Source organism: Squalius cephalus (genome assembly GCF_949319135.1).
Source record: "Squalius cephalus genome assembly, chromosome: 19".
NCBI classification, from domain to species: Eukaryota; Metazoa; Chordata; class Actinopteri; order Cypriniformes; family Leuciscidae; genus Squalius; species Squalius cephalus.
The window spans coordinates 27,288,680-27,305,535 of NC_137140.1; the positions used below are offsets into that span (position 1 = coordinate 27,288,680).

The 16,856-nt window shown below is 35.8% G+C and overlaps 2 protein-coding genes across 3 annotated transcripts in view; one reads left to right on the plus strand and one right to left on the minus strand.

Moving 5' to 3' along the window:
* Window positions 1–62: 62 nt before the first annotated feature.
* cybc1 (cytochrome b-245 chaperone 1) lies at window positions 63–3,199 on the minus strand. The gene is made up of 7 exons (XM_079851796.1): window positions 2,634–3,199; window positions 2,188–2,275; window positions 2,050–2,091; window positions 1,869–1,942; window positions 1,680–1,776; window positions 1,447–1,591; window positions 63–753 (listed from the first exon to the last, which is right to left on the minus strand). The coding sequence occupies exons 2-7, from the start codon at window positions 2,273–2,275 to the stop codon at window positions 600–602; spliced, it is 600 nt and encodes a 199-aa protein (XP_079707922.1). The 5' UTR covers window positions 2,634–3,199; the 3' UTR covers window positions 63–599.
* Window positions 3,200–3,798: 599 nt separating this feature from the next.
* Window positions 3,799–16,856, plus strand: part of LOC307147216 (nuclear prelamin A recognition factor) — a 32,905-nt gene continuing 19,847 nt past the window's right edge. Inside the window, exons 1-13 of one of the 2 annotated variants that reach the window (XM_079851783.1) lie at window positions 3,799–4,084; window positions 4,573–4,671; window positions 4,804–4,869; window positions 5,042–5,179; window positions 5,264–5,396; window positions 5,955–6,089; window positions 8,492–8,610; window positions 8,999–9,128; window positions 10,476–10,548; window positions 10,685–10,822; window positions 10,957–11,114; window positions 12,588–14,000; window positions 15,019–15,203. In XM_079851783.1, coding sequence (XP_079707909.1) covers window positions 4,582–4,671; window positions 4,804–4,869; window positions 5,042–5,179; window positions 5,264–5,396; window positions 5,955–6,089; window positions 8,492–8,610; window positions 8,999–9,128; window positions 10,476–10,548; window positions 10,685–10,822; window positions 10,957–11,114; window positions 12,588–12,838 — 1,431 coding nt within the window. In that variant the 5' untranslated portion in view covers window positions 3,799–4,084; window positions 4,573–4,581 and the 3' untranslated portion in view covers window positions 12,839–14,000; window positions 15,019–15,203. Of the gene's footprint in view, window positions 4,085–4,572; window positions 4,672–4,803; window positions 4,870–5,041; window positions 5,180–5,263; window positions 5,397–5,954; window positions 6,090–8,491; window positions 8,611–8,998; window positions 9,129–10,475; window positions 10,549–10,684; window positions 10,823–10,956; window positions 11,115–12,587; window positions 14,001–15,018; window positions 15,705–16,856 lie in introns of those variants that run through there. The other variant, XM_079851784.1, reaches the window with a different exon arrangement.

Consider the following 16,856-nt stretch of genomic DNA (forward strand, 5'->3'; position numbering starts at 1 on the left):
TGGTCCTGTAGATTTGATTATGCAACTAAGCTAAAAATGGAAAAAAAATTCCAGTTCAAACCAATGTTATCAAATCATTTTATTTAAAAAAGAAATCTGAAACAAAGTATACTCATATTAACCTAATAAAAAAAGTGGCAGCAACAATTTGTAAAAGCATCCCCTTGGAAGACAGTTGACTTGAAAAATGATATTAACATATTTACAAAAAGAAAATTAAAATCACAAACATCTAAGAGTTTAACAAAAGGAGTTAAATCCATTTTCACTCATTACAGTTTGCATCTCTGTGATCTGAATGTGCATGCATAGAATATTTGAGCACACGACCAATGGAAGGGAATTCTTCATGCAGTTATTTCACAAACTGTCAAATTAGTTATGCGTGTAGCGAAGTATACAGAGAAATCTAGCAAAAGTACTGAATATCATCTGGTAATGCTTCTTTAAAGATGTAAGTGAAAATGCAATGTGACAATAACAGATAATGCTTTGAGATTGTCATCAGGATGTTTGTAAGGCTGGAACATTTGGTTGTTTCACATAATACAGTGCTTGATACAGTGTTTTCCACCATTTTCTAACTCTCCCTGAGGCTTTTAAAGTTCATCTTCCTCCCTTGAATCACTGCTATCACCCAATCCCAAATCCTCAATGTCGTCTTCATCAGGAGAATCGTCTTCTGCCAAACGCTGCTGTAACTCCTCAAGACCCAAAAAGCGCTTCAGAAGTGCAGCAAGTGCCTCCACATCACTGAACAAAAAAAACACAATAATGTCACACTGAAAAAAAAACAAATGGTGTAAAACATATTTAATGAATGTGTGTGTGTGCAGTATATATATATATATATAAATATTTTAGGGCTGTCAAAAGATTAATCGCGATTAATCGCATCCAAAATAAAAGTTTGTTTTTAATAATATATGTGTGTGTACTGTATAATTAAATTTGTATATATATAAATACACACATGCATGTATATATTTAAGAAAAATGTGTTATTTATATATATAAAAAAAAAATATTTATATATAATATAAACTATATAAATATATATACAGTATATGTATGCAAATATTTCTTAAATATATACATGCATGTGTGTGTATTTATATATACAAAATAATTATACACAGTACACACACATATATTATGTAAACACAAACTTTTATTTTGGATGCGATTAATCACGATTAATCTTTTGACAGCCCTAATATATATATATATATATATATATATATATATTATATATATATATATATATATATATATATATCATACACAGAATTATAGCGTAAAAAAATTACATATATAAATAGGCCTCTCTCTCTATATATATATGAAATCTAATATAAAATGTGTTTGTTTTATTATTAATGAATATACTGATGTACTTTTTGTTTAACATAACCATAGGACTGTAAAAGGACATCTTTTAAGTACCTGCGTGACCCCAGCGTGGCACTTTGTGTAAGCGGGTGAGAGAAGCCCGTCGCTAGACGCAGCACTAACAGGTAACCCTTCCCAAGATACCTCACTCTCTCCTCCTGAACACTCACGTCTCGCAGGTGTCGCAGATCTACCACCACTGAGTTGGAAAGAAAAAGCATTTTCATCTGGTTATTTGGTCAGTCGTTTAGTGCAAAACAAATAATGACAGATAACACAAAGCTCACCTCTCTCATCCCCTCTTCTCCACAGAGTCAGTATCATGGTGTAGATACTAAACGTCTTTAGTTCTATCTCATTCTTAGATTTATCAAACACTGCTTCCTAAGGACAAAGCGCAACAGACTGTTAGTCAGGACAGCTGAATACATTAACTTAAAGATCATGGATGTAGTGTGTGTAAAACATCTCCCCACCTCCCATTCCTCCATATTCTGTAGGGCTACAAAAAAACAACCTGACACATAGAACATCTTCCATAATATGCTGTCTACAACAAAAGGAAAGAGCACAATGAGGAACACGGATCACAAAAGCCTTTCTTTTGTTGTTTTATTCACTTTCAGGGTTATTACACATTCAGGAACCATTTCTCACCAGCGCTGTAATAGGCTGCTGCTAGTCCAACTGAAGCAATTCCTGTAAAAAGAGGAAGAAGGAAGACATTTAAATATATTTTGTGTTACGCATGTTAGACTACACACGTCCAGCTGCCAAGTTCCCCAGATCTCATACCAACAAGGAGGGACCATGATCTAATCCCAGGAGACCTCTTCAAATGGAGAAGATCAGATGTATGTTTTTCCACGATCATATACCCCATCTGTTAGAAGAAGAAAAAAACATGTTAAAATATATTTCAATTTTTTTGTGAACACAGTAATGTCTAGTTGAGTCCATCTAAGATCTTGTTGGAGATTTCCAGTTATGTGTGTAGCATCACTATAATCATAACATGCCAGAATACTGCAGCTTTATACAAAGAAAAGCACACTTTTAAAAGTCTAAATACTGCACAAAGTTGTTTTTATGAACAGTATATTGAATATAAGAATAATAAACCAGGTCAGTTTCGTATATTTTTAAATAGCACAGGGACAACACCCTCATTAATGTGACCGCACATATTCTCCCAATAACTGCAATAATCGCATGTGAAAGTAAAGTATCTGACATCTTACCTCAATAAGTCGCTTTTTCCTTTCGGACAAATAAATCTAATTATTTTTTAAAAATATATCAAATTTAAATGTCGGACATTTGCAATAGGAAACTGACAGAAAACAAATTAAGGAAATAAAATGTGTAGCTCATGCTGCCCATACACATAAACCCGCCTTCGGATGACGTTAATTTCCGCTAAGCAGATTCCGTTCTGATTGGATAAAACTTATTTAAAGGACCCGCCCTCTAGTTTATGACGCTTCGTTCCAGTCGTGGCTCGTCAATAATCTGAAACATACCTGTATTATGTATGAAAAGAGTAATATATGTGTGTGAAAAGACCAAGTTCGTGATTACTTGAATACTGTACCAACAGTTAACCCATTGTCGAAAATGGCTATAAATCCAAACCGTTTTAGCAATGTATGCAATGTCCTCAATAAAATGTAATATATGTAACTATCCCAAAATTGTCTTATATACGATTAAATTGATTATTTTCAGAAAGGCGAGCATTGTTTGATCGGTTCAGGGAAGTTGACACCACTGTTGCTGATTCACGCATGCGTGTCGATCCACACGCAACGAATCTTTCTCGCGAATCGGTTCGTTCAAACAGTTCGATTCTATGAACCGGTTTAAAAAAAAAGGGGGAAAAACGAGGTTATTTAAGTAATGACGTAACATGCCGTCACGTGGTCGCTGATATCCAGCGTGTTCTAAACCCCACATGTAGGTACATTTTATTTTTATTCATTTGTTTTAGTTAGGAAGGGATGCTTATTTAAAAAAAAAAAAAAAAAAAACTTTTTAAATATATGTATTTGTTGCAGCCATGATTCGGCTTATAAAAAAAAAAAAGTCATTTATAGCATACATATATTTTGCATTTACTTTAAATAATACTATAATCCGAATAATTCCGATTCAGACATTCTGGGTGAGTTTGTTAACAGGGATCATAGCGAGTCGAGACTCGAGAATGTCCGACAAGTCCCTTGTCTTTGCCAACAATGGCGGTTATTATGACCCGACACATCACGAATCAGATGTACGTTGGAAAGAGACGGTTGTCTAATCATTACGAATTAGACATGTCCGGAAGAGAAGATTCTTGGTTCAGTGAGTTGATGACTTGAGAACGGCTTAACGGTTCAATTGATTCATTGAAATGATCCGACTCAAAAGGATGATTCATTCACGATTCAGACACTGCTAAGGACAATGGAGTCGGATGCACCGAAGACAAGACGAGCCGAGATCCTTCTACCGCAAATGTGGCCCATTCGGATTAGTCAGAGTTGTGGAACAGATGACTGGATGAACATCAGTGTTAAATGACCGCAGTGCGCTGTTTTCAGATGGTCAGCTCGCGCTTTCAAGTGTCATTAATAGAAGTTCCTGCTATAGTTCCACTGCTGCGTCTCCTGCTTTCCCCCGAACAATAAGGACTTCATGTGGTTTTTATGTGAGTCGGTTGGCCTTTTTTTTTAAGGTTTATTTTTTTAGTTTTTTTTAGTTTATGATTTATTTTAGCACATTCGGCAACGTTAGATAATGGTGGGAGATTGTTGAGTAAAGTCACGGGTTATCTAAGGAAAGCGAAGTCCTCAGAGCTCTCTGTCATTTATTTATCACGTTTATTTATCACATTTCTCATGCCGAGAAAATGAACGTGATCCAACCGCTTAACGTGTGATTATTTACAAAAGCGCGAAAGATCCTCAAAACAGTAATTTGGTGAAACTGAAAAGAGCCCGTCATGGGAACCTGAAATTATCACATTTCCCTTAAATTGGTGATTGTATGAATACTTCAGGTTAATAACAGGCTTTATTGTGACTGTATTTTATCTCTAATTCCCTGTTTGTGTTAAATATGTGTTTTGGTGTCACATAACACCCAGAATGCTCTATAAATACAGAAAGCTTTCATTTTCAATCTTTCATTTCACAGGAATAATTTATGGCACTGAACATTTCGAGAGCTCCTTATACAATGTCTGAAGTCAAAATTGGACGGAAAAAAGAAAAGTGTGAGAATTGCACAAAACAGGTAATGTATTTATTTAATTCTGACGTATATCTTGCATAATTACACAATTTTTTTGGTTTATGTATGACTTTCATGCTTTATTTTATTGTAAGCACTCATTAGTGTTTATTTTCCCTCGATTCCACCTTTTAGTGCAACAAGAAAAAAAGTGATGAAAGTATAAACTCACTGCAAGAGAAAGGTGTTGCAAATGGAGAGGTATGTCTCATTGCTCCTTTTATGCGTCAGACACACTGACTGAGTTGTAATCTGATAAACTGCGGTGCACATCTGTTGTTTTGTTTGTGTTTGGTTTGGGGGAGGATGAATGAACAAACACTCATTTGTATTTGCCGTAGATGTGGATAATCTGAAACGCTGTTTTCCTCAGGTGAGAGAGTCTACCTCAGTTCAGCAGGTGTTGCTGAGCGCGTGTCTGTCCTGCGACGGCTGCGTATCGGAAGACGAAGGCAAGGGAATCTCTCAGCAGAATCTGGATGAGATCAACCATGTGCTTGCCATTAATAAGGTACTTTAAGCCTGACAAATTCAGACTTTAGAAAGATGATCTGTGTGGATGTATCTCGCATTGTTATTTTTGTGTTTTTGGCAGAAATGTGACACTTCGAAGCACAAAATTCTCGTGGTGTCCGTGTGTCCCCAGTCGCTGCCATTCTTTGCTGTTAAATTTCAATTGGACGTTCCAGCAGCTGCACAGAAACTCTGTGGATTCCTGAAGAGTGTGGGTACGTCTGGACGCCACATTTGCCTTAAAGTCACTTTGCCTACCTCTTGTTTTTCTGCTTTTCATTAAATCAAGATGTTCACATAGCATATATTTGCCACATGAAATCTGAAAGTTAATAACCATCCTAAATATTTGTATCCGTGTAACATCAGAGTTATTTTAGTATTATGTATTTACCACTATAGTTTTTATTAATCTTTTGAATTAGCTTTTATTTGAGCTTTTTTAGTTTGCAAAAAAAAATTTATAAATGAAATGTCATTTTTATTATTTAATATTACTATTTATTTCTATTTGAGTATTACATATAGTTCAGTTTTATTTTTTTATTTCTTCCCAGTTAGTAATTTTAGTGCATGGCAACATTTAATTTTTGTTTTAAGTTTTCAATATTTATATTTGATTTTATTTCAGCTTTATTTTAATCATTTATTTTAATTTAATAATTTATTTTGGTTTTGAATAGATTTAGTTTTAGCTAACAATTATAACCCTGTTACGCATGGCATGATTTCTTTCATACTGTTTTAAAGGCCTCTTTCATCTGTCTCCTCAGGGGTTCATTATGTCTTTGACAGTACAGTAGCTGCCAGTTTTAGCATTTTGGAAAGCCAGAGAGAATTTGTTCAGCGTTTCCGCCGCAAACATCATGATGCCAATGCCATGCCGATGTTCACTTCCTCATGTCCAGGTAAGACCAACCTGATAACCACTTAAAGGCACAGTATGTAATTTTCGCTGCTAGAGATCGCATATTCAAAACAATAACAAAGGCGTGGCTTGATGAAATGTGGAATGATGGGAGTTGTCGTCTTCACCTTCACTGCCGGTGGAAATCAATCTGAAGGGACTCACAAATCATGTTCATGAGCGAGGAAGTGAAATTGATGTATGTTTTGACTCGTTTTGTCAAATTAAATGGTGGGGTAACACAGCACAGCTTTACATCTTCAAAACAATCATACTAAATAGGCCTAGTATGTACTAAACATGTATTAAAGTACGTTAGAATGTACTCACAGCATTTGCAAAAAGGCTTACTTACTATTTATGTATAACACATACTGCTTTTAATAATTACACTGCCATAGACTTGATAAGTATTGCCATTCATTTTGTTCATGTTTACATGTCCAGTCCTCCAGCATTTAATTTAACCCTTTGAATATTTGTTGTAAAACAAAGGTAAAAAAAAGTAATAAAAGTATAGACACACCCCCAAGGGCCGAAGCTAGTTAAGGAGTTAAACAGTGTTAGGATATGCCACACCAATACTGATCGTCGTTTTATTTCTGCTCTTGAAAATTCTTGAGTCATTTGATTCATCTGCACATTTATTTTTCTTGGAGTTATCTTTGGCGACAGAACCTGCTGCAAACAATAACGAATAATTGTGGTCCATGCCGACTGTGCGAAACAACAACAACAGAGTGTTGTGCTAGACGCTACAACTACTACTTCCACATTTTTTTCATGAGACTCACTGTGTTGCCATGGTTTCTACGATAGTAAAAGTGACAAACGAGGATAACGCGGACATGACGCCATTAAATTACACTGGTTAAAATAGCGAATTTCTCTGGATTTAAACGTTGGAAACATTTGGGATAGTGTAAGTACACAAGTGAACAAAATATATAACACTGTGCTAGTGGTTTTTGGATGTTTTAATGCAAAAATCTCACATGCCTTTATTCTCAATTACTCCCTTAAAACACATCGTAAGGCCCCATTCCACCAGAAAACACTTCTATATATAATACTTCCATAAAGGTGTAAAAATGACAATGTGCAAGTAGGTCCACACAGAATGTTTGCAGGTTTTCACTGCATTGCGTGTTCATTTATGAAATCTATATTAGGTCATTTGATTATGTATTCAGCTTCCATTGCAAGAAAAGTCCACCTAGATCTGCGTATTATTTTCTATTTAAATCAAATTTGGAAAAAATTTTATTTGGATTGAAAAATTTGGATTGTTGTACCATTATAAGAGAAGTGGTTGCCAACTTACATCCATCCTGCAACACAAATAAGCACCTCTAGCCAGAGCTTTCAAGAAAAAGATCATGTTTTCTGCTTCTTAACTCTGAACCTCAAGCCTTTATGTGTTTCGCAAACAAGGTGTCTCTTAATGTAGATAAGAGCCAAATGTGGGGCAGTGGTGTGTAAATGTGGGTTGTGTTTGAATGGGTGGGGCTGTTAGATAGCCGTAGCATTCTGTGGCTGTGAGATAGACACCTCACACACCCTTCCTGCACTTTTCACAACTTTTGTCCTCACTCTCAGAGTGGCCATTATTTAATTTTCATCATAGATGATTATTAACTCACTAAGCTGATGTGTTTAATTAATGTGACTTCCAGTACATTTAGTTAAATGACCCAGGGTTATACATGTCTTGCTCAAACTAGTAGTGGTGGGAATCAGCAGAGAGAGGTATTGTCGATGCAGTATTTTTTTATTGTAAAGAAATTAACACTTTTATTCAGCGAGAAAATGTATAAAATGTAACCATAAAGACATTTATAATGTTTCAGAAGATTTCTGTTTTAAATAAATTCTGAACTTTCTATTCTTTAAAGAATCTTGAAAAAAAAAAAAAACTGCTTTCAACACTGATAATAAGAAATGTTTCTTGAGCACCAAATCAGCATTTTAGAATGATTTCTGAAGGATTATGTGACACTGAATGCTGGAGTAATGACTTCTAAAAATTCTTTGCCATCACAGGAATAAATTGCATTTTTAAATGTATTAAAACAGAAAACAATAATACATTTTACTGTATTATTGATCAAATAAATGTAGCCTTGGTGAGCACAGGATAGTTATTTTAAAAACATCTATGGAACAGTAATTTATATGGGTTCAAGATACAATCATTTTGTGATTTTTTTTTTTTTTTTTTTTTTTTTTTATGTTTAGTGCATAGTAATTGAAAACCTTTACTCCTTTCATCTTCAGAGTATGCATTGACCAATATCATTTTCTCAACTGTAGCGTAAAAATTAACTTACATACTGTGTGTGTGTGTGTATATATATATATATATATATATATATATATATTTGTTTGTTTGTTTGTGCTCAGGGTGGATTCGCTATGCAGAGCATGTTCTTGGTAGCCTGGTCACGCCACACATCTGCAACTCCAGATCACCTCAACAGATCATGGGCTCCTTGGTCAAAGACTTTTTTGCCAGACAACAGGTGAGAGGTGGCTATTTGTCCAGGGCTCCCTGGAAAACCTGGTAATATCAGGTTATTGTCAGGCCTGAAGAAGGCATGGAAATTAAATAATGCTAAAATAGGTATATTGTATTAAATGTTTTGATCTGATCTAAAAAAAATATTTGTACACTTACACTAATGAATGTGGTCTTATTCCAAAGTGCTACAGAATTCTCTAAGTGATTATTATTATTTAAAAGAAAAAGCATTATCCAGAAAAGTAATTGAAATTTACTGGTCAAAAGCATGAACCTATGGACCTTTGTGCTTACTGTATCACCTGTATCACAATCATGTAAAAATGGTCCATTTCCTATTAGTGGTGACTGAATGAGGCACTGTATCTGTTTTGTGTTATGTCTTGTAGAAACTGACCCCGGATCAGGTTTTCCATGTGGTGGTGGCTCCCTGTTTTGATAAGAAGCTTGAAGCTGTGAGAGAAGAATTCTACAACAGCATCCTAGAGACCAGAGACGTCGACTGTGTGCTTACGTCAGGTACGACTGACCTTATTCCCCTCTAACCTTTTCAGATTAATTTCTAACCAGGCAACCGGTTAAGACCAAATAATTCACATTTATTTATCCTATCATCTATATTTTTATATATAAAACCACCATTCAGATGTTTGGGGTCGTATGAATTTTCAATGTTTTTGAAAGCAGTCATGTAAAACAATGTGAAAGTCTTTACTGTCACTTGTGATTTCATTTAATATACTTGCTGGCTGAATGTATTTGGTACTGATCCCAAACTTTTGAATGGAAGTGAATGTATACAATTCCCTAATGCATCTTTCCTTCTTGGAAATTATCAGAAATAACTAATGCATGTTATTGTATAGAACAGTGGTTCTCAATCTTTTTTGGGCCAGCGCCCAATATCCAATATCCAGGTCCCTGAACGCCCCCCCACCCCCAAACTAATGAGCGAGCAGGAACGAGTGAGAGTTAACAGATGAAATAAGTGCAAAATTGTCTTTTATTAATACAACTGAACTATACTCCACCGAGATTAATCCAAAAAACAAGCTATAAACTGCATTGGTGTAGAAATACCAGTGTTTCTCACAGGAGTTTTGGTAAATCTGTGGTGGGTGGACCTCGGGCCTTCTAGGGGGGCATGAAAATAATAGAGTTGTTGCAAAAGTAACGATAGGCTACATGTCGCATTAAACTGGAAGATTTTAGAATGTTAAGCACTCTAAACTTTTGAATAAGAAATAATATAAAGTCGTCAAAATACAACTCGTCAAAACTCCGCGAATCACAACAAGCGTATCGATGAGAACACTCATTTAAACAGCATATACACACACCCGAACTTGACTGCACATCATATTTTTGACATTATTGATGCTGCTTTCAATCGTAATGCAATAGAGATGAACACAAAACCTGCCTAGTGCCTACAACACTGCGGTCAGGAGTAGAGCGGCTGCGGACGAATGTTTTTTGGGGTTTTTTTTTTAGCACTGCTGACGTATTCTTTCACACGCACAATATGATATCACACTCTGCACACGTTTTACAACATAATTTAACAAATACATAGTCCTAACACTTTTTAAATAGCCCACTTAAAGTGTTTATTACAACTAAATTACTAAATGCTTAAAATTAATAAAAGTAAATGAACAAAAATTTGTGTTATATATTTAAACTTGTGAACACCCCCCCATTAACACCTGAACGCCCCCCTTTCAAAAATCTTGCTTCCAACGCCCCCCGTTGTTCTCTGAACGCCCCCGTTGAGAACCACTTGTATAGAAGCAGGTTTCAGTGGAGGTTGTTTTTGTGATCTTGGTACTTTTGAAATGACTCTAATTGACTGTTTTGGTTTAGGAGAGATTCTTCATTTGATGGAACAAAGCAAAGTTACTGTAGAGGAAGTGGACTCTGCTCCTTTGGATCATGTGTAAGTGAAATTAGCAGCATTAAACAGTCGCATAATTCTTCACATTTAACCTATTAAAGCAAAGGCAATAACAGTCCAGGTAACTGCTGAAAAAAAAAAATATATATAATCCAAAAATGTGTTTTTGTTTTTTTAGATTTGGTGAGACAAGTGACTCAGGTGTGACCAGGCATGAAGGTCATGGATCTGAAGGCTTCCTGGAGCACATTTTCAAACATGCAGCCAAAGAGCTGTTTGGCCTAGACGTCCAAGAGATTGTGTACAAGACACTCAGGTGAGAGATAGACCAGTCCGTTTTTGATATGTGGTGGATAATCTATATTTTATAATTATTTATAAATTATGCCAACCGCCAATTGATAATCCTTACATTGCCATCTGTGTAAACACTTGCCTTATTCCTGATAGGAATCGAGACTTCCAGGAGGTGGCGCTGGAGCGTGATGGAGAGACACTCCTGCAGTTCGCTGCAGTCTATGGCTTCCGGAACATTCAGACTTTAGTGCACAGAATGAGGAAAGGCAAAGTGCCCTACCAGCTAGTAGAGGTGCTTTCCTGCCCTGGAGGTATGAAATATTTTTCAAAACAAACATATTATAAATATTACATGCATTTTATTTTGCTATTACCCAGCTCAATAGGTGCTGTCATTAATAAAATAAGCTTGAACACATTATAGATAGATAGGTAGATAGATAGATAGATAGATAGATAGATAGATAGATAGATAGATAGATAGATAGATAGATAGATTTGTTTCCACCGTAGATGCATACATAACACAGACAACACATAACTTGTTAATTATTGACATATCATAATACAATCACAGACATCATGCACACAAAGAGAGCATAAGATGACGTATCGTCTTATTACTTGGTATGTTCGCCACAACTAATTTCATTAACGTTCAAACGTATATTTTGTAAACGACTAGTCTAACAACCCCCCAGAGGATAGTCAAAAAAGTCTGTATATGAATATCTATTTGAAATAGCCTACTTAATCGGTAAAAAGGTCATATATATACAATGTGCTTGCCTTGCATTATGATGTGTGTACATTAAACTTGAGGTTCACTTAATCAATGTTAGCCAATATTGACATATTTATTAAAATACACTGTACTTATTAATCCTGCACTGCCTGTTGATTCAAAATAAATAGTCTATTATAAACAGAATTACTCAAACAAAAATTAGCCAACATAAATCAGCACGTCAAGGTATTGTTGCCTGGCATCCGCTTGTACATCCGGGTTTGAAAATGTGCAAAATCGGAAGAAAAGCTTGATTTGTACCGTCAACAAGGATGTACTGTTAGTTAGAATATTGCTGTTGTCAAGTAAGTTTCATTCTAATTGTTTCCCCTTTAAATCACCATAGTCTCTCATAACTGGTAAAAAAACAAGCCTAATTGTTACGTTTGACATAGTAGAAAACATTTTTGTGCAAGTCAAACTACTTGCTCATCTTCCGAGTGGACATTTCTCTGTGTGACACGGAGAAAATGAAAGCATGCAAGGTCTGAGATCAAATGAAATGTTGTTTTCTGCTCCTAATGTATACTTTTCAAAATAATGTATTTTTAAAATGTAACAAAGTTACAAAGGTGCACAAAATATAAAGCAAAACAAATTGATTTCCAATGTTGACAAAGAGCAGCAAAACTCTTTAGTCGACTAGTCTCACACATCTATATTACAGGGTTTGCTTGGTCATAAAAAAAACCTGGGAATATAGTAAATGTCATCTTAAAATAATGAATGTCATTTTTCTTGTTTTGTACTATTTTAGTGGCTTAATATTACTTTTTGTGAGCAACATTCCTCACAAGCCATCATGAAATAACAGATATATTATTAAATACATTTGTGATATTAAATAAAAAATGTATATTACATGTATAACAACAATAATAGTTAATAAGTCATATTAATTATAAGTTATTAATTATTTGTACATTGATAAACATTTTATCTTTGAATGTAAAAGTACTGTTTCTTTCCTTTATCTCTCCTTCTCTTTGACTTTCAGGCTGTTTAAGTGGGCGAGGACAAGCTGAGGGAGAAGGAGGTCGACCTGACCGACCTTTGGTCCAGCAAATGGAAGAGCATTACAGCAGCTTACCTGTCCGTCTGCCTGAAACAAACCCAGAGGTTCAGCGCCTCTACCAGGATTGGCTGGATGGCCACGACTCCCCATGTGCACAGCAATGCCTCCACACTCAGTACAAGAACCACACGCAGCCGCCCTCTCAAATAGTAAATCCTGACATTCAATGGTGATTGGAAGTCATCATTGCGTTCCCACATACCTGGAACCAAGCTCTGCTTTAGATGCACCAATCAAGACTGACTGTTTGATGCTATCTTGGGCTCAGACGGAACTGCACTGTTTCTGCAGTTAAAAAAAAAAAAAAAGTTGAACAAGGGACCAAAAAGGCTTCTTGTTCTATGCAGTGAATCGGACTCTGCTTTACTAATGAGTAGATTTGCATTCGTTTACTTGTTTTCTAGAACATTTACTCGCATTGCACCTAAATTATGTCATGCATGGTTGGGAAACCAGCAGTCACAGATGTATAAAAGTGTTATTAAAAGGACAATAGCAATAACACAAGGCAAAAAACAAAAAAAAACTGACTTTTATCAAAACAGATTACTGGACTCTGTTCATATGCACTGAAGAAAAGATTGAAGGAGGTTTGTGTGTGGCCATCACTGAGATCCAGCTGTAGAAATGGCAAACTAATACATATTGGTGCTATGAATTAATTAAAGAAAAACAACCAGTTAAAGCTTCATTACTTTGATTGCCATAAAAATGCATGCTCTAATTTGAACAAACCTGGCAGTGATTATGAAATTTTGCTTAAATGCATTAAGAAATGAATTGTTAGATCCAGGCGCGCACATAATCCACATCTGTAGATTTCTGCTAAATTGGGACGTCCGTAATTCACAAAGTCCTACATGTCCTGTGATCCTCGCTTATATGTTCATTAAATTTTGACCCTTTTGATTATGCTTTCAGCTACCAAAAATAGTACTACAGCACAAATGCATCTATTTGATTTGTCCTCAGATTCCATCTGGGCCTGGTTATAACTAATTGTGGATTTATGTGTTTGTAAACATCTCCCATTTACAGTACCTGAATCTTTCTGTATTAAGTGGTACAGAATGTGGTGAGATTACTGCTTTTCCTTTTGGTGCAGGTTTGTAAAGTGGCAGTAGAGGGCAGAATTGACAGATGCGGCCTCTAATCACCTCTAGTTCTCACTGTATGCCCAGTATGAATCCGCTGCTGCAATATCCTGTTTGAGAGGAGTTGTTACAACTGTGAGTTCTGTCACAATATGTTCTATGTTGTAAAAACTTAAACTAAAATACTTGCCACTTTATGTGCCACACTTCAGTCATTGCGATACAGGATGCAGTTTGAATGGTAAGGTGATTTTCTTCTTGATGTTATTGACATGAGGACTAGTATGATACTAAAGTAAATTTAATTTGGTAGAGTAGATAAACATTGATGATTAATCAAATATCTTATATGGTGTAATCTTGCCTCGTTGCACAAACCTTCCTTCCTTGCTTGACCAATTTTGAGCCATTAACCAGTATAGTAAATTCAGACACGTGAAGCCAAACACTGCAGCATATTGGTAGTATTGACTTTTATTATTGAGTCTCTTGCTATTCACACAAGAATTTAAAAAGCACATGCTAGAGAGATTTTCTTTCAACTTTTAGTGTATTTAAGCTTGATATTTAAAAGAGTGAATCACATTTGTGATGTGATTCTCATAGCTTGTCTCAACCATGTCGACAGGCAGATAACCTGTGAAAGAGAATCAGATAGTCTTTATCTTTTTTATTGCATACTCTATGATGGAAGAAAGCAAAGGGTTGTAAAAACATTACTTTATCTGATTTACTTTATTTGACAGTTTACATATAACAGTGGTGTACTAGGGGAAAATATATGGCAAAATGTTACCATTTATCCTGCACTGAAATGCAGAAGCATGCCATGAAATTCCAACTATTTTCCATGTCCTGTTACAACTAATTTGTAGAAACTTTTTATGTATGTTATAGAGAGACTTTTTAGGACTTTTTGAACATATCACAAAACATGTTTATCATTAGTGTCCATATTTCACGTGACAACACTGGAACACAGAATTCAGGTGTAATAATAAATATAATAACAAATATTTTACAAAGTTTAACTGGTTTGAAATTATGCAAACAAAATTGAAATGATAAAAATGTGCCACTTCACTTGCCTATCAATACTATATTTAATTTAAAAAATTAAAAAAATTCTACAATAAAATAAAAGAGATCCGTTTTCCATTATCTAATTTTGTTTGCAAATGGTATTTGCCCATAGTCCCTTTTAAACTAAACTAATCTAATCTACAGAACTCGCGCAATGACGTTCTTGTGATTGACAGGTGAAAGTTCCAATCAGCGAGAGTTATAGACAGAGGCGGACCTGTGAAGCGCTGACTGGCTACACTTCAAAGAAAACTGCGATTTGACTTACAGTGTTGCAACACAGTGAAGACGCGGAGTGGGCGGCGCGGAGAGTTTTTCTCAACACGTATCTATTTTCGTGGCTGCCTAACCCTACTTTCAGTTTAGCCGGACTGCTGGTTTTTTTTGTAAGTCTTATAGTTTCAAAATGTCCAGCGACCTCAGGCCAAAGTTGTGCGTCTTAGAAAAAGGGGACAGCGGCTACGGTTTTCATCTTCACGGCGAAAAGAACAAACCAGGTCAGTTCATCCGACATGTGGAGCCCGACTCTCCTGCCTTCGCCGCGGGTCTGTTGGCCGGAGACAAACTGGCGTTCGTGAACGGGGAGAATGTGGAGGACGAGAAGCATCAACAGGTGGTGGCTCACATTCGAGGCATCACGGACAAACTGGAGCTCATCGTGCTGGATCCAGAGACAGCAGAACTGCTGCAGAAGCACAATTTGAAGTGCCGGAGAGAGTATGTGGCTGATGGGATACCGATACCGAGCAGTGCTGGCTCGGACCATGAAGATGATGTGAAGAACGGGACACCAAGGGAATCCACCCCCGTCCCGGAGACAAACGGGGACATACGCATGGATAGACTGAGCGTGAGCTCCAAGGTGAGTTAAATGTATCGTGAGCAAATTTACATCACGTAAAAGGGTTATTTTGGAAAATATGTAACTCCTCTGAGCACGTGCGTCAAGTTTGACAAGATGCCCTAGTATCTTCACATTCGTTAATTTGTATTCATATTAGTAAAACTATTTATTGGCCTATTTTTTCACCACATATTTTAATTGATTAATTAATTATCTCAAGTGGTGTTTTACTTTTAAGTTAAAAAAACACTAAAATACTTTTATTGCAATATCTTTGCTTAAATCTACAAGTTTCATCATTTTATGTCTACTTTTTTTTTTTGTCTCTGGCTATTTATTTTTGACTTAAACAATCAAAATGATTGTATTGTACAAAGTGTCCTACTAATATCATATTCCCAGCTGAGCGCAAGAGGACTTGCCGTCCAGATAAAAGCTAGTTTGCTATCAAATGCATTACACTTTCTATTGTGGATGTGCTTCTGAAATGTTGGAGGACATTTACATGTTTTAAATCAGATATTCAATGTGTTAAGTCACAGGTCTATCTGGTTTTCACATTCCTTTCAGTCTGACCTGTCAGACATGATGGCAAATCAGACATGTTTTCCAGCTTTTTAAGAAAGATAAATGTCATTAGCTGAATCAACCCAATTCCAGCACTTAAGCTGCTAAAGGCCTGATTACTTAACACTCATAGCTATAATCATGCATAGTAATTGAGCAGTACAATGTTGTTTTTAGGTTGGATTGTTAATTGCTAAATTATAACTGATATAAAAATTATAGCAGGAAGGAGTGGACAGTGTGGCCAAAATCTTCTCATGGATCAGATATGCATCATATTTAGTCTCATAACTGGGCTCTCTGATAATTTACCACTGTTGAAATTTTAAGATTACATAATCATGTAGAGTATATAGGTAATTTGCATAGCTCTAAAGTGATACAACATATTTATGTAACAGTACAAGGTCTGCAAGTGATTTGCACCAATTGTGCAATAAGAATATAAAAAGCTTTATCTTCATTCCTCTGATGTTAATCTGAAGTCCATTCAGTTGGCAACATTTTATTCTCTTTCATGGGATGCAAATTTTATCCTGCGTTTAAAGGGATACCCCACCCAAAAATGACGTTTCTGTCATCATTTACTCCCCTCATGTTGTT

Excerpts from the sequence above, each read along its gene's own strand:
- cybc1 (XM_079851796.1), bottom strand. The coding sequence starts at position 2,275 with ATGGGGTATATGATCGTGGAAAAACATACATCTGATCTTCTCCATTTG. Across the intron at positions 1,777-1,868 it reads AGAATATGGAGGAATGGGAG|GAAGCAGTGTTTGATAAATC; the intron begins GTGGGGAGATGT and ends CTTTGTCCTTAG. Across the intron at positions 1,592-1,679 it reads GAGAAGAGGGGATGAGAGAG|TGGTGGTAGATCTGCGACAC; the intron begins GTGAGCTTTGTG and ends TTTCCAACTCAG.